The 26,585-nt window shown below is 38.9% G+C and overlaps 2 protein-coding genes across 8 annotated transcripts; one reads left to right on the top strand and one right to left on the bottom strand.

Annotated features, from left to right (window-relative positions):
• The first annotated feature begins 1,625 nt into the window (after window positions 1–1,625).
• LOC121864970 (zinc finger matrin-type protein 5-like) lies at window positions 1,626–7,286 on the top strand. 3 transcript variants are annotated; one of them, XM_042364203.1, is made up of 5 exons: window positions 1,626–1,719; window positions 4,005–4,162; window positions 4,948–5,087; window positions 6,287–6,424; window positions 6,923–7,286. In XM_042364203.1, the coding sequence occupies exons 3-5, from the start codon at window positions 4,961–4,963 to the stop codon at window positions 7,183–7,185; spliced, it is 528 nt and encodes a 175-aa protein (XP_042220137.1). In that variant the 5' UTR covers window positions 1,626–1,719; window positions 4,005–4,162; window positions 4,948–4,960; the 3' UTR covers window positions 7,186–7,286. The 3 variants fall into 3 exon arrangements, with proteins under 3 accessions (XP_042220137.1, XP_042220140.1, XP_042220139.1); XM_042364205.1 differs by lacking the exon at window positions 1,626–1,719 and adding an exon at window positions 1,923–1,941; XM_042364206.1 differs by lacking the exon at window positions 4,005–4,162 and having other exon boundaries at window positions 1,695–1,719.
• LOC121864968 (transient receptor potential cation channel subfamily A member 1 homolog) lies at window positions 7,278–24,711 on the bottom strand. 5 transcript variants are annotated; one of them, XM_042364199.1, is made up of 10 exons: window positions 24,610–24,711; window positions 23,899–24,011; window positions 22,788–22,863; window positions 22,077–22,119; window positions 19,957–21,518; window positions 18,228–18,478; window positions 17,637–17,910; window positions 16,487–16,679; window positions 13,440–13,553; window positions 7,278–9,732 (listed from the first exon to the last, which is right to left on the bottom strand). In XM_042364199.1, exons 2-10 carry the CDS (start codon window positions 23,978–23,980, stop codon window positions 9,061–9,063), a joined length of 3,267 nt encoding a protein of 1,088 aa, XP_042220133.1. In that variant the 5' UTR covers window positions 23,981–24,011; window positions 24,610–24,711; the 3' UTR covers window positions 7,278–9,060. The 5 variants fall into 5 exon arrangements, with proteins under 5 accessions (XP_042220133.1, XP_042220132.1, XP_042220136.1 ...); XM_042364198.1 differs by lacking the exon at window positions 24,610–24,711 and adding an exon at window positions 24,475–24,556; XM_042364202.1 differs by lacking the exon at window positions 24,610–24,711 and adding an exon at window positions 24,502–24,544.
• Window positions 24,712–26,585: the final 1,874 nt, after the last annotated feature.

Raw genomic sequence — 26,585 nt, 5'->3', positions numbered from 1 at the left:
TGGTTTAAGCGTTTGTTTTTGCTTTTGCTTTTATCCTCTACATCACTGGTCGGCCATACCTGTAGTGTTCTGCTGCACCTTTCCTACCCTTCCTGTATACTGGGGTGACGTTGGCTGATTTCCAGTCCCTAGGCACTTTACATCTATCCAAGGATTTCGCGAATAAGAGTCTTTAGTGGAGTGCAGGTCTCGTTTGTCAAATCTTTTATAACTTTGGTCTGTGATCCGCCTGTGGGGTACGGGTTGTTTGGTTCACACTCAGGATGGGATGGAGAAAGGAAACTTACAATGTGCTCTCTGTATACATGTTGTATTGGATGTACAATGCAGCTTGGTGCTGGGAAGTGGCAGCGTGGTTACAAGCGTGATGTAGTGAGAGCTGGTTGGTGAGGGTGCTCAGAGGGGGACCAGCTTGTGGGTCGACATGCTCGCCGGCGGGAGCGAGGTCCGCCAGGCAGGAGTGGAGGAGGTGTTGCTGGCTGTGGCTGTAGCTAGAAGAAGGGACAGGTCGGTCGGTCGGTGATACGGAGAGAAGAGAGCATTTGCTCTGAGGGTGCAAGAAGGGTACAGTACAAGGTAAAGTTAAGAAGTGGGAAATAGAGGAGGAGGTTAACAGCAGGTGGGCTATCCACGAGGTCAGGTCTTATATAGCGGAGGTAGGCGTGGCTTAATAGTTGACCTCCGTCATGTAAGGCGGCCCTGGTTGACCTAGACCACGAGGCATACACTGGGGAATTCGAGGGTCGGCTACTCAGCGACAAGCGTTTGTAGGGGAGGAATCCACTTCACGCCCACTCCAGGGGCTTTGAATTCTTTAAACCCATCTATTTTCCTTTTAGTGAAATCTTCTGCAATTGTCAGAGAACATTACTCAGTCGAGTGTTCATATCTATAACTAGTCTCAGGTTAAAGAAGCCACAATTTTATAAAATTATCAGGGCATAGTTTTTTGGAGAGCGAGCTGTGAACTTTTTGGAAGAACATCAGAGTGTTCTGAGTAATGGCGAAACCGAGTGTGAATCCCTTTAAGACAAGACTTGACCAACACCAGTGCGGTTTCAGATACATTCTGGAGCCATTACATCGCTGCCCAGTCATGTCTGTTGCGGCCTGTAACAGATGTGACCGATCGTTAGACGATCGGTCAAGTGTCTGTTAGCATTTTACTGCCATGTGTAATAGGTGAAAGTGGTTAGTTTTTTTTAGTTTAACAAATTTATTGACAAAGCTAAGAGTACAGTTTGCCTATTCTGAGTAACTGTCAGGTCTTGACACTGAGGGTGGTATCACTTCTCACTGCCACGCAAGACAGAGGTTCATACACAAGCGTTTGTAGGGGAGGAATCCACTACAATATCACTGTTCATTGCCATGCAGGACAGCTTCATAAAAAGTGGTGAGAGACGCGCTTTATGGTTGTACAAATAGTACAACCTTATCTCAACATGTTTTTCTTTCTCGTGTTCACATACTGAATTTTAATTTATTCTGGAATTGGCCTGTTTTCAAGATATATTACATTATTTTATTTTGTGCATTCCTGTATTCTTTTAACTTTCAGGTAATTCAGAGCGATTTAGATTATACCCAAATACCGTGACCGCTGTGACTATTGTTCTGACCAGACTTGGGACGTGTCAACAGCGGAGTCGCTTACGACCCGGTACCAACACCGCCTTCCCCTTGTGTTGTTGTAGCAGAGCGATACTAGACGATAACGTGAGTATTAACGAAAGAATGTAACCATAATCATTTCCCCGTGTTCATAATTTCTCGGCACAAATATATAGTACATTCAAACCTTTCAAATTCTGAGTAGTATCATTGGGTGGAAACAAAACAGAGGACCACATCAAGGACTCGGCATGTCTGGCCTAGGCCCAGTTGGAGGTACACCCACTTGCCAGGCTCAGCAGGGAGGTGGCCTGGGTTTTTGTCATGGTAATACTTTGCTTTCGTGCATGATGACAATGTTGATTGTTTGGTATACAACATGACGTAATATGGATTTAATAAAATCTGTCTACACTCACGAGACAAATACAATTACAGACAGTTCTCACTCTACTAACTCCCCTATATATTTTTTAGACAAATAGTAAAGGTGGAGGAAACGGGTGTCACCCGAAGGATCTTATAGAATTGTTCGGTACCATAATTGGTAATATTACAGTAAACAGCAACCACAGAATTCCGGAAATTCACTACACTCAATCGATAGAATTTTTTTTTTTATTACCATTTTCTTGTATTATACTTAAGAACATAAGAATGGAGGAAACTGCAGCAGGCCGATTGGCCCATACTGGGCAGTCCCCTGTACAGCCAACCCCTAATGCTCATATATCCATCCAACCTATGTTGGGTTAGGTTTGGTTGTTGTAATTGCAATTTTACCCCATAATTTCTTGAGATTTTTTGCCTGGTACTAAATAAGAAAATTGATCCGGCAGTGCACAAAATCTGACCTAACTTGCCTAACCTAACCACACCAAATGTTACCTAATTCCCTAACCCCCGTTTTCTCCACTATTACCGACAAAATTGAGAATCTTGTATTTATCTGGTGTAAAATTAGCTGTTTGCCACAGGAATTGTAATTTACATGTTTTGGTTTAATTATTTATTCCCCCCCCCAAGGAATCTTAAAGCACTGCCACACTGAACTGTTATTAAGTTATTAGCTGTCACAGTCAAATAGTAATTAATATGTTTCTGTAAATGTGTTTGTGAATTGGATTAATAAATCCCATTAAAACAATGATAAAATAATTAATTGGACCTCAGATGTAAGTGAGAACCATATTTTCAAAAACTCATCCCTTGTACAGTACTGTAGTTAAATAGTTATTGAAACAGGGTCATTGGTGCTGTGCATGGTTTATGGTTATCACCCCATTGTTTTTTATTGATACAGTAATACGTAATGAGAATGGTCTAGTCTTAGCAGCTTGTATTTTGAACAATTTGTCATGCAGCTGCTAAGGTTGGACCACTCTCATAAAGTAGTACCTGTATTACCATTTATACAGTCATTGATTTTTTATTTATTTTTCCTCCAAATGAATGATCATTGTAAAGCCACAACACTGCACAAACCATGTACGGTATAGTGCTCTTCAAACAATGCACATGCATTATGGGAGGACACTTGTACTGTATGCAGAAGTGACGTGCAGTACAGTACACTCGTGCGGTGTTCATTTCCCTGTATACAAGTGTCTGAATCCTTGCTTTTTGCTGATCAATGGCCTTGTTAAATCTGCATGGTTCCAGGAAAAATATGTACTGTAGTACTGTATATGGCACAGTACAGCCAAATTCTATCTGGGAGAATTTTGATATTAGTATTTTTGATTTAAATTGTTTTGTTTATTCCCATGTAAATTTTTTTCTGTTTATTCCCATGTGTGTGTGCTTCTTACACAGTGTTTAAATGTCTTCAAATGGGAAATACTATACTGTACCAGTGTGCATTATTATAAAAGTTTAAGGTCTCACCTACTTTAAAAAATTAAAGAAAGTACAGTACCATATATGGCAGGGGTGGGCAATTATTTTTGATGGAGGGCCACTTCATGAATGGTGGCACACTTCGCGGGCCACAGGTTAACAGCGACGAGCCAGTATTGCTGCTATGTCCACCCAACTTCCAAAATTGTCCTTTCTGTAATTAATAAGAATTTTTTTTTTCTGATTGCCAAATGCAGTGGCGGGCCACAGAAATAATTTGGCGGGCCAAATGTACCGGCTGCACTTTGCCCACCCCTGATATATGGTAAGATTAAAGTTGCCCGGATCAATATTTTGGTAGAACTTCTTTTAAGGCAATATTTATTGTACTGTACTGCTTAGCTTTTGATAACTTGTGAGGTATATACAGTATTTCTAAAATGGTCTTCTTTACCTACATAGACAAATTTGGTTTGGTGAGTTGGGTCTCATTTTAGAAACGAACATGCATTTTGCATTTTGTTTTTTCATAAATTTATTTTTCTTGCTAGAATGATTTCTGACGTGCAGCTGGCAGTGTTCGTAAACATCCTCGGGGTCTCGCTCTTCCTCATGGTCGTCCTCTACCATTATATCTCGGCCAACAATCCAAAAACTCACTAAGAAATTGTTTGCTTGTACGAGTGATTGTGTGGGTGTGTTTGTTAAGGTAAGCTGGTTTCAATTTGTAAAAAAATTAGCTTGTACAGATACACATTCTTCATGTAGTTAATGGTTGGTTTCCATAATTGCTGATAAAGATAAAGTATTCTTTAGAAATCTTTCTTTTATAATTTACATAAGACTATTGATTCATAGACATTTTTAATTGCTAATGATAAACCTAAATGAGATGGATTGCAATACATAAGTAATCAAATAGTAAGTAATATACATATTCCTATGATATGTATTTATGAGAATCTGCCTTTTATGCTTTAGTTTTGTATTTGTGGTGTTACAATATGCGGTGTTTTTTTGTTTACATTGAAAGGTTTTTTGTCTGTGCAGTACTGGAATTTGTTGTCCTGTCTTCCTCTCTCATGCTCCTCCCTTGTTTTGTTTAATTTTCTTGGTGTATGATAGGAAGGACACCCAGATGTAAAATTTGCTTGAAATTCACCATGAAATTAGATAATCATCGCTAACCTTGACAGGCCTGGAAAATGACAGTAAAGTGGTGATGATAATGATATATGTAGTCACTGAATTATTTGCTTGCTTTATATCACAGTTCTGTGTTGCAAAACTTTTCTTATACTGGAAGGTTTAGTTAACTCTACTTATTTCATAGGCACACATGACTTAAAATTCACAACCTGTACAGAGTGTCCAATAGGCATGTTGTACAGGCATTGGGAGCTAAATTACAATACAGTACAGTACTTATGTTTATATTTGTATTACTGCAATTAATTAAAGATGATTACTGATGGAGGTTATAAATATTTTCAGATGTGTGAGAAGGATGGGGAAGAGATATTACTGTGATTATTGTGACAGAACTTATCCATACAGTGTTGAGGCTCGTAAGAAACATGCCTTTGGACACTATCACCAGAAGTTGAAAACACTCCACTATGACCAGTTTAAATGTAAGCATGTGTTATTAAATTTTAGTGCTAAAATCTTTGATAATATGAAGGATTTATTGCTGATTATAGATTATTTTTAATACCCTTAGAAGCCCTTTACTGCTGTACTTCAGTGTTGGGTAGAGGATCAAGAGTAATCTAGATGACCTTATTTGCTGTTATTCACCCATTTCTAGTTGCTTTAAGAGATGTGTTAAGCAAGTGTTCCCCTCCCTCAACAATATGGTCAGTGATGGGGATGGACACATGAACGCTCCTACAAATGACTAAATTTAGCTACAATAAGATGGAGAAATACATATTTAAAAAGTCATTAACAAAATATTGCATAGAATTTTACTTACGGTGACAGAGCATTGACAGATGCATAATGTGACACTTGCATCATCTGCTCTAGTAAGCATTGGGACTGCCAGCTGCACCTTGTTTTCAACCTCATAATTTGTCTTTGGATTCATTAGTTCAAAAGTTTCATCTTGACTAAACTCACTTCTGTTGTGTTGCTGCAGGATAAAAGGTTCATTGTTTAGTATAGTATTTCTTCTATAAATACTCAAGTGCTGCTATTACATCTGTCCAATAAGTGGGAGCCAATGTAAACAGTATCAGTCACCTGCCCTGACACACACACACACAGCCAGTTTACCAAGCACCCAGAAAGCCCAATTTTTACTTATTTTATTCATTAGTTTTATAAGAAAATCAAATGCAACAGTATTATTCTATCTTGTAATTTGTTAATGGTAATGAACTTAAGAGCTGAAATGTTGAAAGATGAGCAGGTAGGATGCAGCTATGAGCAGCTCAGAGCCAAAATGATCTTCATGACTCCTGCTGTTTGACTGACCATACTTGTAAACTGGTTTATCCATGCTGGTTGCTTTGGCTTCTCTGGGTTTTTATCTTTTTGCTCATGGCCTTAACTGATTTGCCACATTTTGTCTTTAAGCCATAAATTGTGGTTCCTACACCAAACAGTACTGGTCACAAAGTTTCGAGACACTTAAAGGGCAGTACACCTGGTTAGAATTCACAATGCTTTCCGAGTGACGAAAGAGTAATGCAGGCAGCATGAGTACAGTACATCATCAGCTGACTGACCTAAGCTGGGTCAGCTGATGAGATTTGAAGGAAATTTTGAATTTGATACTTTGTAAAATAGGTTATTTTTTACATTTACTATTGGGGTTCTACTCTAGCTGCTAAAGAACGCCTTCAAGATGAATTATCAAAGGAGAAGTGCCGGCGCTTCCATTCGGGTCAAGAATGTTCATTTGGAGACACTTGCATTTATTCCCATCTCACAGTTGCAGATATATGCAGTCTAAAACATCAAGGTGAGTACTTCCTCAATTTTATTTACTCAAGACAAAACAAAATATTGTTTAAAGTTGTTCTAAACTGTGAGGAAATAGTTGTTTATGGAAAAAATAATACTGTATACATAAATATTTTAGAGATTAGGAGTTGTTCCAGTGATTGCTCCGGTGTGACTATAAATTGTAACTTCTTTGACCTTATAGGTCAATAATACATTCTGTATTTTAGGCTTCAGAGTGAAACTGTTTAATACAGTACCAGGGTTCAAGAGCCTTGGGTATTGTATAAGGCTGGTAGCCCGAAGGTAAGCTAGGACTTGGCTAGACAGAGGATAAAATGAAGCTCAAATTTGCAATACTGTATGACCAAGTTTGATTGTTTTTAAGGTAAAGTTATTGAGGGGGAAAATTGAACTTTCAACAAGAGAAACATGATTAGATGAGGCATGGGTGTTTCAAGGCCCCACCATAAGTCCACTGTTGTGATGCGGTATCTGACTTTTTCACTTATTTCAGCAAAGGAAGAGGACAATGCTGCAAGGAAACGTAAACTTCCCACACTAGTAAAGGACGGCAAGGAGCCATCACTTGAAGGCTGGCAATCTATGAGGGAAATTCAAATGCAACCATCCTCAGATTATTCAGTGGAAGATCTCGCACACTGGGAACTCAAGTACACATTACCACCAAGTCTCAAGGATGTAGCTTTCCTTCCACCTTCTCTCATTCCTCCATCTTCTGAAAGTTTGTTACAGTGTGAATTTACAGAGTGGGGTTAATTTTCTTTTTATTTTGGTTTGAAGGCATTATTCTTACATATTTTTTTTTTGTATGGAATATTTTTGGAAGCAAGATCAATAAAAGCTGTTTAAAATGGTGATTAAGGTATTTTATTTCAAATCATCTGGTCAATATTCAGCATCAATTGTGATTTTAGAAAATTCACATACTGTATACAGTACATTGTACATGTACTATATCTCATCTTGAAATGTGAGTTAGATTTATTTATTTCAAATTTACCATCATCAGCCAGCTTGTATAAATATACATAAAATTAATAGTATAAAATCTCTTGTCTAGCACTTAACAGTGGAAGAGCAACAATAATCAACCACCCAGATAGAAAAGGGGAATTAACACAGAATTTGAAAGGACAACACATATTTAGTGTGGCAGTGTGACCATGAGAGTTTGGAAATGGGAAACAGTTTTATTTAAGTTAAACAGGATTTGGAATATGATGACAAAAACTAGTATTCCTGCAAAATAGAATAATTTATGTAATAATCTATGTTGCTTCTGAGGGAGTGGCCATGATGAAGAACCTTAACTTGTTAATACTCTTTCCTCGATGATACTTGCCAGGTCTCTATTCACCCTCCTCAAATACATGAAATCCTTAACCACCTCCATAATAATTTTTCTAATTTAAATAATTTATCAATTCATTGTCAGACTCTTCCTCTCGACAACTAATAACCTCATTTTCCATCTATTATTCACTCTGTCAAAGTTTTAGATCACTCCATCACTTGCAGAGATGTCATCAATGACCACACCCCATCTTCCAGTACCTGTTTTGTATCTGTCCAAGTCAGTGTCAGTAACTGTTACCAGACAAACCTCTCCAAAAATCATCAGTCTTGTCTACATACAATATAAATTTGTTTGAGGTAAAGTGCATCATCCTTTACTAACTGAGCAAAATCAGTTGTGGTGTACCTTTCAGCAGCCTTACCAACAGAAGATATTTGTTCATAAGCCATTAAAGGACAAACACCATGGGAACTCTGAGCCACTACAGTGCTCTTCCCTCAAACACTTCGCCTCCTGAATTTCTGAAGATTTTCTGTATGTCTGACGTAGCAAGAATCTTGAGTAAATTTTCTGGATAATTATAGGTTCTGAACTTTGTGGTGTGGATCTCCCTGTTACACTTAGTTATGATACTATATGTATTGGAGAGGAATTAGGCATTGAGTTGGTTCTGAATTGAAAAATCTCAACTCAGATGGTTTGAGCTCATGAAGAAAATAAATGAAATTTAGACTATAAACCTTGACAAGAGTTGGAGTGGGAATCAAAGGGCAAGAGACTCGAGGGATACCCAAAAAAGAAACAAATAAAGAATGCCACAAATTCTGTAGGAAAAAAAATTGGGTGATGTGTGTACCACGTATGTGCAAATTTTTTTTTTTCAATTCCTAAAAATATTGCATTTTCTTATGAAATTATACACAAGTATTGAGAATAACATTGTGGAAAAAAATTCTTTATTTACCTACAACTCTTCAGGTGGATGTTATTCTCCATGAGCAATTCCATTATACTAACATGCAATAAGTCAAGGAACCACTTCCCTCCCTCTTATTACCCCCTGAACCTTGGGACATAGAGGTCCCCCCTCTTATGCCTGATAAAATCCTATTAAGGAGGATGCTGCTCATAAGTCCACTCTTAGGCCTAAAACAAAGTGTGGGGACACGTATTTAAATGTCTCTGAAAATAGCTGTGCCTATTGACGTTGGCTGCAGTTTATGGGTTAATAATGGAAGCGTAGAAATGATGTATTAGTGGTAATGAAAGTAAGATAGGTTTGTCAAGACAACAGGATTTAAAAAAAAAGTCGAGTAAAAGAAGTTTGAAAGCGTTCAATTTTTCCCGAGTGCCCCTATGGATCCTTTTAGGTCTTTCAAAAGTTCATGTACTTCAGTTACATCTTGTTGAAGTTTGTCAATTTTCTGCCTTACAATATGAAATGGATCCTCGGCATCCCACTGGTCTTCAATCTCACCCAGTGTATCTTCAGTGTCCTTTTTCCTTAATCTTGATAACCATCCACATAAAAAGCCAGAGCGGCATTGAGAGCGTTTTCCAGTATGTGATGGCAACCAGGCTACATAGTACTTCTTTCTTAAGAATGGATACAAAAGGTCAAAGTCTAGTGTCATCTTAACGGTGGCAACAATATGGAGGTTCATGTACTTTTTACTATGGGTGTATATAGACTTGTCAAACATAACTGAACAAATAACAATGATGAGAGCAACATAGAATGATGTACTTATCCAGTGATAAGAAAATATCTGCACAACATTATTCCAGAATTGATTATAGGTAGTTTTACCTTTGGCGGCTATTTTATATGCAGCCAATATTACTGCTGCAATGGCAAAGAGAGGCGTGAGAATCTTGAAGAGGGTACGAACAAGCCGATTGATGTGGAAGATGATGGGGCTGCACCAGCGTTCATTACTCATAAGCAGGAAGACACAGAGCCACGCTGTGAAAACAGACGCTACACTCGCCAGCCACTGCCAATCCTGGGTAAGATACAGTATAAGATATGTGTACTGTGTAATCATTATTGTATTATTATAATCTAAATGAATTGTAAACCCATTATTATATAATCTATTAAGTTACTTCAGTGTTTAGGACTCCGATCTCATTGGCTTTAAACTACAGTACTGATAAGAGTAAATGCTACAAAGTTTCATATACCTGTACTGTACTCAGAGGGCTGAATTACCAACAGGTTTCATATTATTACTTCTTGTAAGTTGAATTATTAAACACACTTCAACAACTCACAAATTAAGAATTTAGCACCTAGATTCCCTGCTGTTTTGTGGAAATACAAATTTTTGTTGTGATATATATATATATATATATATATATATATATATATATATATATATATATATATATATATATATATATATATTTATTTATTTATTTATTTATTTATTTATTTTTATTTTTATTTTTTCTTATACAGTAATGTGAAATTGTTCAGTATTATAAAGGGTAAACAGTTATACTACCTTACATGGTGTAACTATTACTGTATACTGCTGATGTACAATACAGTATATTATTGGTTTGCCACAGACATTAAAACTCTTTGTTTGTTTGTTTGGGGCATGAAACAAGTCACAATTTTTGTTTTTCAATGGTATTGGAGTAAAAGTATTAGAAAATCATACTTTTACTTACGTAAAAGTACAAGAAAATTTTAGTGCTTATTAACCCATAGGTGACGTTCCAGAACGCCTGACCAGCGCGCCCCGGGTGACGTTCCAGAATGCGCGCCTATTCCCGCCACTGTTTAAATGCCCAGCATGGGTTATCAGGTTCCAGTGTAACTATTTGCCTCTCACACCACACGCTTGGCCACAGGGAATCTTTCTGAGCATAATTATTTACTTTTGTTTGTTTCATTTTCATTGTTTATCGATTTTATCATGTTGTATCAAAGTAATATTGATAAAAGTAGTGTAGTTGTATTGTAAGGTAGTATTACTGTAAAAAAATGCTATGATTATGTTATAAATGTTTTTATTTGTGGAAGTATTATTATTTTATGCATTACTTGCTCTACCAAACACAAAGACAGCCAGGCAGACTGGCGACTGACTGCTGATTGTTGCCAAGCACTTTTTTATGAAAAATTATGCAAATAAAATATTCTAAATTAATTATTTATAGCAAATAAATATTAAGATCAGTAAATACATACATTATTGGCCACTTCGGACACAAAGGCCAGAGAAGTTTCTCAAGGGTCAATATATAGTTTTTCTTACTTATTTTTTATTGTTTTATCATTTTAAAAGGTTAAAAATTATTTTTGGAAAATTTGATTTTCTCGATTCAACCCCGGGTGGGGGGCACTGCCACCAGCACCCTAACCCGGGGCTTAAGGGTTACAAAGTAGATACCAAAAAATGTTACATGAGTACAGTACTCAAGTGAATTTATTTCGTTACTTTTCATCTCTGGATTTTGGTGCATCTTGGACACCAAACAGAATTACAGTACAGTACAGTGTGAAGCCTTGGAAAGGAATTTGTTAGAAAAGTTGACACGTGAGTGAAAGGCCGACTGCATGTAATGACTCCGTTTATCAACACTGAGAGGTAGAGTGGTATTAAAATTGCCAGGTTGGTGTGCCCTTACCAAATGTGGTGGTTGAGGGTGCCTGTCATCTGTCTGAACATAAATTTAGACCATTCACTGAGAGTAAGAAGGGGTAAAGGTACTAATTGTTTATTCTAAGATATTGACCACATTGTAGCTTTGAATGAATGAAGATAATCAAATACTGTAACTTCCTTTTAGTTGGGGCATGTTCATGCTTACAAATATTGTACAGCACAGGTTATATTGAAACAAGAAGTATCTAATAGAGCTGCTTGAAGAGTCAAACCCAACTTGTGGACGACAAATATAATATAATTATAATGGTTGCCCCTCGTGTAACGAGGATGGCCAGCCCAAGGGCCACCTAGGTGTGAATTTGTTTAAGGTATAGAAGCTGTCGCCAACACAACAACCACACCCTAAATTAATGAGTTGCATGACCCAGTATCGTCTGAGAAGACCGGACAACTCGCCAACTGCACTGGCAAATCATTACCCCGGAACATCCAGGTTACCAATTACTGCTGGGTAGACAGAGGCAAATGGCATAAAGAAACTTGCCCATTGTCTCATCCTGCCCGGGGATCGAACCCGGGTCTGCTCGCTTGTGGGGAGAGCATGCCGATACCGAGACAGAGCTGTCAAATTTAGCCTGTATTGTATCTCAATTAATTATGAAGTTGATAAAAACCTATCTGTAAGGGAACTTCAACAATCTTGTCTGAAGGAAAATATAGTACTGTACAGGGAAAATTTTCCAATAATGGTAAATCATTAAAAAAAATATCTGAACTTAGAGAACAGTGAACAGTATCTCTCCAGTAAATTATATGTTATTAGCTGCGGTGTGCTTAATGACCTGCACTCGACAACTCATACTAATTAAAGTTATTTTGTTTATTACTCCATATCCTCCATAATTAGTATAACACTTCTTGTGACTTTTCTGTTTCACATGTACAAAAAGAAGAGTTTCAATTAATTCAAACTTGTTTTCAATATAAGGTCGTTCCAGCCATGTTACTTTCTAGTTCGTTTTTGCACATAATGGATTGTGTGTTTTCCCTTGTGAATAATCTTCTTGCATTTAGTGTTATATAAGTGTATTTTTTTGCATTTGTATAACGCTATTGATGCAGGTGTATTATCACAGATATCTCTTCCTCCTACTAAGTAGATCTTTTATATTTGTTGAAAAAATTAGGCCTTTGCCCCCCCCTCCCCTTACCAACCATTCCTATCAACATTATTGCATCCATTCCCAGCCATCTGAAACATCTCATTTCCTTTCCCACTCCCTGACATCCTCTAATACAGTGGTTCTTAACCTTTTTTGAGTCACGGACCCCTTTGGGAATCTGGTGATAGCTATGGACCCCCTCCCTAGAAAAATGCACATAGCACATAAACACAACTTTGCTTGCAATGAATATACTTTATTTTATTGAAAATTCATTGCCTCATACAGTGTATGACATACATAAAGTATGAATAAAGTAAACAATCTTAACAAAGAATTATGTTTCACACTTTTTTATGCAAAAATTAATGGCCACTCCATACAAAAATGAAATACAATCATCTTGTGCAAATTAAACAAAACTTTAATTCTGCTCAAAAGTTCATTTCAATGAGAAGGTTGTTGTTGTTTGGATTGAAGATAAATGTTAAGTTTTTATCTGACCTTCACGGACCCCCTGAAGCCCATCCATGGATCCCAGGTTAAGAACCCCTCCTGAAAATCTGTACAACGCTCAAGAACATCCCATTTATCCCAAAATCTTCCACACTTCTCCTCTACCAACTACAGTTTATCAAAGTCTTTATCCTGATCCATGTCTACCACACACTAGTTCTTTCTCTTCTCCAAAAACTTTTCACTCCTGTTCCTGTGTGATTAATTTTAAGTTATGATTAGTGTTAAAGTGTATGATTAATGTTAAGTTGTCTGTTTAATTTTAAGTTGTATGGTTAGTGTTAAAGTATGTGATTAATGTTGAGTGAACTCTATTATCTCACAGCACAAATGATATGTCTTGTTCTGTGTACTGTAGTTTACGTATAAAATATGTAATCTGTAAACACCTTTACTGTAGTGTCATACCTCTCGCACATAGGTGTTCCGTGAGCAAGTTGTGAAGTTACCCACAAACAGGATGCTGGCCACCAGACACAAAAGGATGAGGAAATTTTCAATCTTGAAATATCGTTCTCTCAGCTGTAAAGAAACATTGAAACGTTTATAAACGTCATTAGCAAAAATGAGATATTTTTCAGTCACTGTAATAACTACAGTAAGTCCTCGTTTAATGTTGTCCCAGACAACATTGTATCGTTATAACGTCGCTACTCTTAGATACACATGATTCCGACAACGTCCCGACCGATTCATTATAACGTCGTCACCCAACACGGACTACTTTGTATGGCACATCACCCTCTTTCATCTTGGCACGCTACGTTCTCTCGCGGAGCATCCCCAGTCTTTGTTAGGCTTCCACAGCGTACGTGCGTGCTTTAGTGTATTTGCTATAAATACGGTACTGTAAACATTCGAAATGGCTTCCAAGCACCTATCAAGTGTTAGTGATGCTAGTGTTGTGAAGAAGCAATGCAAGACCATTAGCCTTGTTACTAAAATGGAAGTTTTAAACCGTTTTAAGAAAGGTGAACATGCTGTGGACACTGGAGTAGCGCAAGGCCTAACCCCCCACAACAGTGCGTACTATCCGGTCCAGCACAGACAAGATTAAGGCTAGCGCTGGAAGTGGTACTTCTATGAGTGCAACAAGGACATGTTGTGCTCGAAGTTCCGTGATTGAGAAGATGCTGACTATGTAGATAGAGGACAGAAACAATGCAGTGCCCCTGTGAGCCTTATGGTTACCTAGCATAAAGCAAAATCTTTGTATGACGATTTAAAGGTCATAGAGTTTGAAGGATGAGAACTTTATGGCCAGCCGAGGATGGTTTCAACGTTTTAAGCATCGTTATAATTTCCTCAATATTAAGATGATTGGTGATGCTGCTAGTTCAGATACGGTTGCTGCCGAGATATTCCCGCCTGAGTTCAAGATCATTATTGAGGAAGGAGGCTACTCAGTGAAGCAAGTCTTCGATGTGGATGAGACTGGTCTGTTTTGGAAGAGGATGCCTGAAAGAACATACAGTATATCTCCAAGGAAGAAAAAAAAGAGCGCCAGGATTTAAAGTGGCAAAAGACTGCTTGACGCTGCTGCTAGGCGCAAATGCTGCTGGCGACTTCAGGCTTAAAGCCCATGCCAATTTCTTGCGCTGCCAACTGACGTGCCCTGAAAGGTCACTCTAAGGATCACCTTCCTGTCATTTACAAGGCAAATAAGTAGGCATGGATAACCAGCGCCATATTTAGCCAGTGGTTAAATGTGTACGCTGTCCCTGCACTGAAGGGGTATTGTACCAAGGAGAACCTGGACTTTAAAATCCTTCTTGTCATTGACAATGCTCCAGCACATCCTCTCAATCTCGATGATTTACATGACAGTGTTCAAGTTGTATTTCTGCCTCCCAACACAACAGCATTGATGCAGCCTATGGACCAAGGCGTTATCGCCGCATATAAGGCCTATTACTTACGGGGTACCATGGACCAACTTCTCAAGGTTACTGATGGAGAAAATAAGCCTACGATCCAAGAAAATTAGCAGGGCTACAACATTCTTCATGCAATCGACAACATTGGCAAGGCATGGGAAGAGTTTCAGAAAGTTGCCTGAATGGTGTGTCGCGTATGGCCTGAGTGTGTGAACAGCTTTACGGGATTCACGGACTTTATCCCATCTCTGAATAGGAATATCCTCAGCTTGGCTAGACAGGCAAGCTTTCATGAGTCGGAATCTGAGGATATTGAGCAAGCCCTGGCAACCCATACAGAAGAGCTAATAAATGAAAATCTGCTGCTGATAGAACAAAGTGTCGCTGAAGACGCCGACGACGAAGAAGAACCACAACGAACGCTAACTACCAAGAGGATGGCAGAAGCGTTCGACATGATCCAGCAAGCAATGCAAATCTTCACTGATGACAACCCAAACATAGAACGTAGCTCAAAGATTGTCTGCAATATGGAGGAAACTCTTCAGTGTTATAATGAGATCTTCAAGGAAAAAGAGAAGAGGAGCACTAGCAGTCAACGCTGGATTCCTTTTTTCGTCGTCGGGAGGCAGAAGCAACATCTTTACAACAGCCTGCAAGGGAGGAGGAGCAAACAGCAGCCGAGGGAGAACCCCAGTCAGAGCAGGAAGGGAAACCCCCTCTGGGTCTCAGTGACTCGCCACCCTCCTCCTCTCCACTATCCACCACACACTCACTCCACCTCTCCCCATCAGTGAGTACAATACAAAATGGTTTAGTTTATTTATCTTTTTGGATGTATAACATATATTTTCTTTAAAAATTCCTTTGAATTTATGTATATGTAATGTAATTTATGGGACAAAAGGAAGCTGGGGAACGTAATTAGAGGTTTGATCTATTCCGTTAGCGTTGTGTTTTTCAAGAACGTAACCACAACGTTAAGCGAGGACTTACTGTATAGTATTCCCATGCGAAGCTGGCCCGTAAACTCCGCCCCTCGTCTATAGCTACAAAGAGCTGATTGGTTCCACCGAACATTTTACCTCCTCCCGGACTGTGCATATACAAGCGCATATTTATATTGAGCTTTTATAATAAATATTAAAAATTTTCTTGCAACCTCTCTGAAGTGCTAAGGCCTTGAAATTATTTGCATTTTGATAATCCATATATTTAACATTATTTTAGATAATAACAGGTCTGCTAACCAATTGTTAACACATTTAGTTTGAATTTTCTATGAACCAATCAGCTAAATATGAGTATAGAAGAGGGGCATGGCCTACTGGCCAGGTTAGTATGGAAAGGGTATAGTAATGCAATATCAGTATTAAGGGAGAAATGCATCTTTACAATTTTACTGCATTAAAACACTTTTGGAAATGATCTTGAGTTTTAGTTCAAGGTTTAAATTACCATACATAATTAGAATAACATTAAGTTGATTTTAATGCACATTATTTAATTTATAAACACATGAAATACCAGTAGGAGGTTTTTAAATGATAAATACCCAGTAAACTCAAAGAACCTTACCATCACTATTTCATAAACAATATGAAGCATCCACAGTCCAGCAATGACCAAGATGGAAATGCCAAGGGAATTGGGAATCTCGCCTTCATCTTCCAAAAGTTGATTTACCTCAGGCCCTACAAGGTCTTGAGCCCCGTGATAGCACACCATCCTTTGTGTTATGTTGTATCTGAGACCCATGTACTGCCAGTCCCTACATGACAAGTCCACATTATTAGTACAGTACAGGACAGTACCCCACTTATGTATTCTTGATTATGACTCCTATCAAGGTGTTTATTCTTAAGTAAGACAGGAGGGGACAAGGGTGATGGAGTTGAGGGTGTGAGCCAAGGTCTGTTTCACATCAAAGCCATGGATCTCCTACAGGGGTCTGGAGGCCATGTGAAATGTAAATATGTTTATGTCATTTTAGTGCTTCAGATCCATAAGGAATACAGTTGGTGAAGTGAGAACCAGATAAAAAGATAAAATATTGGTTAGAAAGTTGATAAGAGAGTTACTGGAGACAGAGCTTCTTCCGAGTGTGATTTCTCTTGTCTTATAAGATTAAGTTATACAAATAAAGATCCTGAAAATATTATAAAAACAGTGTTTAGTGTTTACCATAACAGCTACTTTCTCATGTTTTGTCTGTCTGTCTGTAATGTATCTAAAAATACTGTGAGTTCTATACAATTTTCAAATATTGTACTGTGTAGAAGAGAAGCAAGAGATTAAGCTCAATAACTAATAAGATCTCTAGGATAAAAGAAAATATATCAATTGTTTCATAACTGAGTATCAAGAAGTAAAAAAATAAGAACTTTGGTGGTACAGTACACCATATTACGCTTGCCTTTCACCATTCTATCCCTGGTTCAATCCTCAGCTTGGGTCATATATGAGAACAGTACTATTCAGGGCGACACTACCTAAAATTGCAGATTTTCTCAGGGTACAATGGTTTCCTCCTGTACTAGCACTGAACAAAGCAAAAAAGGACAGACCGACTGCCTGAGCATCAAGTAACTGATAAGTAGTGAAATGATAAATTGTGAAAAAAAATTATACTGTATTGTATACTGCACCTGTATATATATTCCTTAATATGGTTACGTAAATTAGGCTAACAAGTACTGTATAGTAGTTTGTAATTATAGTACCGTACCAGGATATTGCTGTGAATGTTGTCAGCAGGACTGCCATGACACAAGCCAAAGTTAGACGAGCGTAGTGTTGGTACTTGATGTAGTGGTGCCACTTGTATCTGAGCCAGTGTGAGATGAGGGGGTGATGCAGGAGGGACAGGCGGTTGTGACGGATGACCCACTGTAGTAGGTGGTCGTGACGCCATGCCTGGTTGACCGCGGCCACCTTCATACCCTTCACCAACCTCCCAGTTTCGTTGTCAAAAACTTCTCCAGAATTTGAGTCTTCTTGCTCTAATGTGAGTTTAATTTTTGCCGTGTAAAAATCTAATATTATATTTAGGTTTGGACACATTATTTTTAAATGTGAGTACATGTTCCTTGATAAAAATTACACATCATCTTGAAAAAGATGTTTGCAAACTCGTTTTTGCTTTTGTGAGATGCTTTATTTTCCAGAGGAAGGAGGGCAGGAATTAAGAGAACTATAAAAGAGCATGTTTATAATTCAGTTAACAGGAAAATGGCTTCCTTTTTTTTTCTAATTCAAAATGTATGTTGCTTTTGATGATAAGTTGTCTTTCAAGCACAAAACAGTGTACTGTACACACCTGGTGTTGGGTACACCTCATCCAAGAAGTGCACCAAGTAGTGCCTCTCTGCTGGCCCGTCTTCAGTCTCATCAGGTTTGCTGGGTGTACACTTGTCCAGGACTTTCTCAGCCAGGTCAGGGTAGTTCTTCACCAGCAGCCTCAAGTTTCCATTTTTCTGCTTCTCCACACAAGTTTTATCTGCTGAAGTATTGTAAGGCTTCAGTGCTTCTTCCCAGAAGCAGCTGTCTATGATGCTCTCAACCAAAATCCTGCAAGATTGGCATTTTGTAGTTCTCATGTCAGACTGCATTGGTTAAGTACAATATTATAATGCCATAAATGTTTCCTTTTCTTCTCATGGTTGGGTTCTTATACAGTACTTAGAAAATCATTGTGCATGATATATTTCTGAGCTTTGAGATACAGTAGTTACCATTGTAATAAGGAAATGGTCATTTGTGTTTTACTAAAATTAAAAGTGTCAATCCTTCACCTGACCTGGATATGACTTGATATCCTCAAGTATGTTGAACATCAACTTGGCTGATAATTGTGATATTTGGGAAGGGAGAATTGTTTTGGGTAAGATGAGATAAACTATACAGTATACTTTGTACAGAATTGGTAACCACATGGTGATACCCTTGAAGTAACACTTGAACATGGTCATGTCAGATCTAGAGGAGATAGCTAAGTTGTATCTCACCTTGAAATATTCAAGAGAGAGGAGTAAAACTCATTAATCTAATTATGAATTGTGTGTAAAATGCTGCACTTGAACTTGCAAAGTTCAAGCACACAGACTATATTTACCAAAACTTCATAATTGTAAGGTGCAGGTTTTCAAAATATTTTCAAGACTGGCTACACAACTATGTAATCACTGGCATTGTGTTGTAAGCTACATAAATGAGTTGCCTGAAGGTTGACGTTGGTGTTAACTCAATGAAGGGAGTGACAAACAGCGCAGTGTAGGAGGTGTTTGGAAGGGTGAAAAGTGAGTGTAGACAAAGGTATTCTGACATGGTGTGGGCACACAAGGTCACCAGAAACCAGGATGGGAAAACCAAGTGTAATGGTGTGTTGGTAAAGAGGGAGGCCAACATCGCAGACAGGAAAGTTAGAACAATACGTGAAGAAGAAAACATGGAGGAGGAAACGATGGTACAGGAGGTTAAATATATTTGTTGTTATTAGGCAGCCTGAAAGCTCTTGTCATGACTACACCCTTAGAGGGGCTCTACCTGGGGGTAATTTTCTTGTATTAATTTTCCTGCAATAAATTTAAAAAATTGTCAATAAAATAAATTGGTATCCACATCATTATGACAGTACAGTTTACACCTTTGCATTCTCACATTAAATTAAAGATCTTAGTATGATTTATCAAGACATTAAAGGTATAAAGGGAAATTTTCAGTCTTAATTGGTCATGACCTGCCATAGGTGTGTGTGTGTGTGTGTGTGTATGTTTCAGTGAGCCTATAAAGGCCAGGCAGTTTTAGTTATAATGGCCGAGGCATCACAAGCAAGGTTCAGAAAATTAGGTCAAAAGTGAAGATTAAGTTCTCATTGAAGGTGTGAGGAACAAGTTATCTGTGAAACTACAAAATAATACAGTCTCTTTGTACAGTACAAGGTGTTATACATAGTGTTGGACAACTGTATTTCAAACAGTAAAATTTATTATAGTCTTAAGCATTTCAAGTTTCTTTTGTTAAAGAAAACAAAGTGCTGCTGGCCATACCTATCTTGACTTTCCAATGTGTTTTCAAGAAGATCCCGAAAATCAATGTCTCTTTCACTCTTATTTTTGTTGTTAACACCTTCAAAATGAAGGAGGAATTTGAAAATGTCGTGACACTTTTGATCATAGGCCAGCTTGATTGAGCTTCCATGGTTTGACCTGGCCCAAAGATCTGTCTTTTGTGTTGTTAAGACCTTGCAACATTCTATTGACTTGGCCTCCACTGCTGTGTGGAGTGGGGTTTTCCCGCATTTATCAGCCTTATTAATTAAGGATGGATATTTCTCCAAGAGGACATGACAGCAAAAACTGTGTTTTCCCTTGGCAGCATGATGGAGGGCTAACATTCCGTCCGCATCAGTGATTGATGCAGAAGCATTTTTTTTACACAGTGCCAGGCAGCACTTATGATGGCCTGCTCTCGCTGCCATGTGCAGTGGTGTTAGTGCTTTACTGTTCTTTACGTCAACCTTGACACCCCTAGTGATTAGGAAATCACAAATTTCGTCAAGGCCTTTGTCTGCTGCCATGTGGAGTGCTGTGCCCTGCGAGCCACAAGAAATGTTACCATCGGCACCAGCCTTGATTAACAACCTACAACTGTCTATTACCTTGTTTTCTATGGCTATATGCAGGGCTATTTTTCCTTGTTTATTTGGTTTGTTTATTAATTCTTTTGAAATGCCTTTCATTGACAGTACAAATTCAAGGTGGTTACTTTTCTTTCTTTCCGCAGCATAATGTAAAGCAGTTCTGCCGGCATTGTCCACAACCAGTAAATCTACTTCTTGACCCAGGAACGTCCTTGACACTTCTGTAGATGCATGATGGGAGAGATGAAATGGTGTCTCCCCTTTTTCATTTTGGGCATTAGCGTTTGCTCCATGTTTAAATAATACTTTGGCACAGTCTGGTTTTTCCTTTCCAGATGCACATAGTAGATGTAGAGGAGTGTTTCTCTTCTTGTCCACACTATTCACTTGAGCCTCTAGCTCCAGCAGCTGGCTACAGCACTTAGAGAAACCCATCTTGGCAGCCCAGTGAAGTGGTGTGTAGCCACGTTCATCTCTAGCATTCAGGTCAGTGCCTCCTTTCACAAGTTCTTCACACACCATACAGTGGCCATATCTGGCAGCCAAGTGGAGAGGCACTTGTAGCTCTGCATCCTTGGCTCGAACGATGCTTGCGTCAAATTTGAGGAGCAACTTCACTGTCTCAATATTACCCTTCTCAGATGCTATGTGTAGAGCCGTCGATTTACCTTTATTTGTGGCGTCAGTCTTTGAGCCATTATTGATGAGCAGTTCAGTAATCTCAGTGGAATTCTTCCCTGTAGCTATAGACAATAGGAGAGGAGAATTACCATTCTTGTTCTTCAGGTTGACCGCCTTATTGTCGGCACCAAGGAGAACTTTGCAACAATCAAGGTAAATGCCTTTAGCAGCCAGATGGAGTGGTGTGTTGCCATCTTCGTCCTGCTGAAATACATCTTGGGGTTGCCTTTTCACCATCTGTTGTAAACGGACTGTGTCACCAACCTCTGCTGCTCGGTGAGTCTCAGTCTGTTCAGGGGATGGGGATAAACTGCTTCATTTTTTGGAAGTATAAACATAAATGACACCGAGATATACTGGTCTAGGATATATGACATGACCTATAGTATATGAGAGACATTATAGGAAGACATGAGTTATATGAAAGAGATGGATGAAAGACAGATTAATAATCCATCCATAGGAAGAGCCATATATAGACTTCGACCAACTAGGCGACATGTTGTTACTGAGCTGATGAAGAAGTTTGTGCTCGTACTGTAGAGGATGATGATGATGATAGTCAGTTAAATTGTCATACATGTTTAGAATTGCATAAGCATGTTTATAAACTACGTGGGAGACAGTCCGAGAAGACTTCCTACCCGCTGAGTAACAACATGGCGCCCGGTTGGCCGAACCCTCACTATCTAAGGCTCTGCCTACACTGAGAAGATCTGGAGGTACAGAATTAGAATCTTTGTACACAATACACACAAGATACCAAGTATTTATTTTATTTATCGACACAATTGCAGAACTTATGATGAAAACTGTGAAAATGGAACGAGAAGAATATTTTCATACCTTATCTCTGATCTTCTTCACCTTCTTAAGCTGTTGGCCGCCCCTGAAACAACACAAGATTATTATTATTATTATTATTGTTTTTTATGGGGATTAGCCCACCCTGGCACAGGTCACTGACCCACATCAGGGCCTGGGGGTGAAAATATAATAAATAATAATAATAATAATAATAATAATAATAATAATAATAATAAAAATAACTATTATTATTCTAATGACACAAAATAAATAATAATAATAATAACCATATATAAATACAAAAACGAAAAAAATAAATCAAGAGTGAGAAACGATATACAGGATACAGTACATTATGTATGGTGTGTTGTCAAAGTAAGAGAGACAATTGAGACCCTGCAATTATGTGTAAATGAGGCAGAAAGTCAGATCAGCAACCTGGGACTTGTAGTTAAATGACGTACAACTTTTCATTCAATACATTCTTATTTATTCTGTAACCAAATTTGTTGTTATTCCAGCCTCTAACGGGAAAAATCTGACTAAGAGTTATAGATACTGCCCCACCACATATTGCCGTGACCATGGACTGTATCCCCCACCACCACACAGTTTCCCCGCCAAGTTTCATCACGATTAATAACTAATATATATTCATACAGTAAGATCGCCATCCAAGTGCAGGTATACAAACAATAACCTAACCACGGTACAATACATTAGTTAACGAGAGTACAGAGTAACACACACCTGCCGTCTCCTCCACCTCCTTCCTTGTAGTCAACACCTGTAGCTACCTGTGCCAATTCCTCCATCGTCAACACAACTGAGAATAAAAAAAAAACAAGAATTAAATGTTTGAAAAATATGAAAGATGACTGACTGTAACGTGTGTGGCGCTGTCGTAAAATATTTCCTGAGCTTTTAGATAAATTTAAGTAAGTTGGTAAGTAAAGTGAAATAAGCAAATAATTAAAATTACCATTGGCAGTATATCTTGAGAACATATTAAGTCTCTTGATACGGGACAAAACAAAGGAAAAAAGTTAAAAGAAATAATTTAAAAAGTCACCTAACCTAAAATAGCCAAAATTATGACTATTTTCCCCGTAACTTTTTTGTATGTCTTATTTTCCTGCAACCTTTTCCCTCTGACTTTTTTGTATGTTATTTCCTTGTGACTTTTTTCCTACGACGAACTTTCTTATGTGACTTTTTTTTACAGCTTACCATGGTTACGACACACCACAACAACAACAACAACTTACCCAGCTTACCATGGTTACGACACACCACAACAACAACAACAACTTACCCAGCTTACCATGGTTACGACACACCACAACAACAACAACAACAACAACTTACACACCAGCTTACCATGGTTACGACACACCACAACAACAACAACAACAATAACAACTTACCCAGCTTACCATGGTTACGACACCACAGCAACAGCAACAACTTACCCAGCTTACCATGGTTACGACACGCCACAACAACAACAACAACAATAACTTACCCAGCTTACCATGGTTGACACACCACAACAACAACAACAGCAACTTACCCAGCTTACCATGGTTTTGACACACCACAACAGCAACAACAACTTGCAACACCATGGTTACGACACACCACTTAACAACAACAACAACAACTTGCAACACCATGGTTACGACACACCACAACAACAACAACAACAATAACAACTTACCCAGCTTACCATGGTTACGACACACCACAACAACAACAACAACAACTTACCCAGCTTACCATGGTTACGACACACCACAACAACAACAACAACTTACCCAGCTTACCATGGTTACGACACACCACAACAACAACAACTTACCATCACCATTATTTTCCATCCCGGGTAAAAGTTTCTGGTGAGCTTCGGCATCCTCCTCCTCCTCCTCGTCTCTGGTAGGCATGACTAAGGCTCCTTGATGACGTTACCAACACCTAGATAAACAGAATACAGTATTTATCAAGTAAAAAATAGTTAATAAAATTCATGTTGGTTTGGCAGGTATATAGAGTGCGCAGGTATATAGTGTGCAGGTATAGTGTGTGTGCAGGTATATAGAGTTCAGGTATAAGGACAGTGCAGGTATACAGTAAGTTAATTGGGATCACGTGAACATTAGCGCCACTATACTTTATTTCACCTGATGCTTGACACACCTGGACACGACTGGTTGTTTGACACCTGAACACGACTGGTCACTTGACACAGCTGAACACGACAGGCCACTTGACACATCTGAACACAACTATCTGTTTGACACACCTGAACACGACTGGCTGCTTGACACACCTGAACACGACTGGCTGTTTGACACACCTGAACACGAGAGGCCACTTGACACACCTGAACACGACAGGCCACTTGACACACCTAAACACGACTGATTGTTTGACACACCTGAACACGAGTTGATGCTTGACACACCTGAACACGAGTAGATGCTTGACACACCTGAACACGACAGGCCACTTGACACACCTAAACACGACTGATTGTTTGACACACCTGAACACGAGTTGATGCTTGACACACCTGAACACGAGTAGCTGCTTGACACACCTGAACACGAGTTGATGCTTGACACACCTGAACACGAGTAGCTGCTTGACACACCTGAACACGAGTAGATGCTTGACACACCTGAACACGACTAGCCACTGTTGTTGCTCTCATCACTGATAAGAGTCATGCAGGGACCCGCCTGGATAAGATAACACATTGATTATCTTTAACACTGTTCAATCTCAGTTCTGTGTCTGATGCCCAAGATGGTATTAGATGCCCAAGACTTAATTAGACATATGAGTTTCAGTTAGATGCCCAAGACTTAATTAGACATATGAGTTTGAATTAGATGCCCAAGTCTGAATTAGATGCCCTAGTTTGAATTAGATGCCCAAGACTTAATTAGACATATGAGTTTCAGTTAGATGCCCAAGACTTAATTAGACATATGAGTTTGAATTAGATGCCCAAGACTTAATTAGACATATGAGTTTGAATTAGATGCCCAAGACTTAATTAGACATATGAGTTTCAGTTAGATGCCCAAGACTTAATTAGACATATGAGTTTGAATTAGATGCCCAAGACTTAATTAGACATATGAGTTTGAATTAGATGCCCAAGACTTAATTAGACATATGAGTTTCAGTTAGATGCCCAAGACTTAATTAGACATATGAGTTTGAATTAGATATTGGATGTTCTGCGTGAGTTTGCTTTGGTGTGGTAACGAGGGTGACGCACATACCTGGTGGTGACGCGCTGAGGGATTGGTGACGCACATACCTGAGGTGGTGACGTACATGCCTGAGGGGTGGTGACGTACATACTTGAGGGTGGTGACGTACACACCTATGGGTGGAGTGACTGTGCATACCTGAGGTGGTGACGTACATGCCTGAGGTCGGCGTACACACCTGTGAATTGATGACGACATACCTGAGGGTGGTGACGCACATGCCTGAGGTGGTGACATGCCACCATCAGGTACTTCAGGTCAGTCATCAGATCCTCCACACCTCTCCATGCTCACCGTGCCTTTCCCACGCTCCGGTGCCTCTCCACGCTCCCATTGCCTCCTCTCCCGTGCCTCTCCGCTTCCCCGTGCCTCTCCCGTTGCTCCCGTGCCTCTCCACGCTTCAGTGCCTCTCCCACGCTCCCATTCTCTCCCACCTTGCTGCCTCCCACGCTCACTGCCTCTCCACGCTCCCCGTGTCTCCACGCTCCCCGTGCCTCTACCACCACGCTCCCCGTGCCTCTCCCACGCTCCCCGTGCCTCTACCACGCTCCCCGTGCCTCTCCCACGCTCCCCGTGCCTCTCCCATGCTCCCCGTGCCTCTCCTATGCTCTCCATGCCTCACTTATGCTTCAACACCTCTATCATTTTATTAATAATTTTGCAAGGGCTATCTGTGAATATCATAACATTGTGATTATCAACCAAGTTATTATTATTATTATTATTATTATTATTATTATTATTATTATTATTATTATCATTATTATTATTATTATTATTATTATTATTATTATTATCATTATTATTATTATTATTATTATCATTATTATTATTATTATTATTATTATTATTATTATTATTATTTCACTTTCAAAACACAGTAACCTTATAAAAAAGAAAAAAACTTGCCTTCAGTATTTTCATGTTTAAAACGTCGACTATGTGAAGACTTTGTGCTGGTGTGTAGTGAGTGTTTACCACAGTGACTGAGGAGCGAACCGGAGGGGGGGGGGGAGTTGAAAAAGCTGTAGTTGAGGCAATTAGTCTTGTTAATGACCCTTGAAGTAACTTGTTCTGTTTTCACCCGTTAATTTAATACTCGTTTTCTGTACGTTTTCCAGTCTCAAAAGTTCGTAGTTGGAGTTTTTTTTTTCCCTGTCAGTGTGAGAACCTATCTAACTGACCCACTTAAGTTACGACACAAAGTTTGACTAAAGATTCATACATTAAACTTATCCACTAACTATATATATTAAAACGTGAT

The sequence above is a fragment of the Homarus americanus genome, unplaced genomic scaffold, assembly GCF_018991925.1.
Source record: "Homarus americanus isolate GMGI-L3 unplaced genomic scaffold, GMGI_Hamer_2.0 scaffold2539, whole genome shotgun sequence".
Taxonomy (NCBI): domain Eukaryota; kingdom Metazoa; phylum Arthropoda; class Malacostraca; order Decapoda; family Nephropidae; genus Homarus; species Homarus americanus.
The sequence above is the reverse complement of the archived record's forward strand: the minus strand, read 5'-3'. Positions and strand labels throughout refer to the sequence as shown.

Excerpts from the sequence above, each read along its gene's own strand:
- LOC121864970 (XM_042364203.1), top strand. The coding sequence starts at position 4,961 with ATGGGGAAGAGATATTACTGTGATTATTGTGACAGAACTTATCCATAC. Across the intron at positions 5,088-6,286 it reads CCACTATGACCAGTTTAAAT|CTGCTAAAGAACGCCTTCAA; the intron begins GTAAGCATGTGT and ends GTTCTACTCTAG. Across the intron at positions 6,425-6,922 it reads ATGCAGTCTAAAACATCAAG|CAAAGGAAGAGGACAATGCT; the intron begins GTGAGTACTTCC and ends CACTTATTTCAG.
- LOC121864968 (XM_042364199.1), bottom strand. The coding sequence starts at position 23,980 with ATGCCTACCAGAGACGAGGAGGAGGAGGAGGATGCCGAAGCTCACCAG. Across the intron at positions 17,911-18,227 it reads TGAGGTGTACCCAACACCAG|AGCAAGAAGACTCAAATTCT; the intron begins GTGTGTACAGTA and ends AACTCACATTAG. Across the intron at positions 9,733-13,439 it reads GGAACACCTATGTGCGAGAG|GATTGGCAGTGGCTGGCGAG; the intron begins GTATGACACTAC and ends TATCTTACCCAG.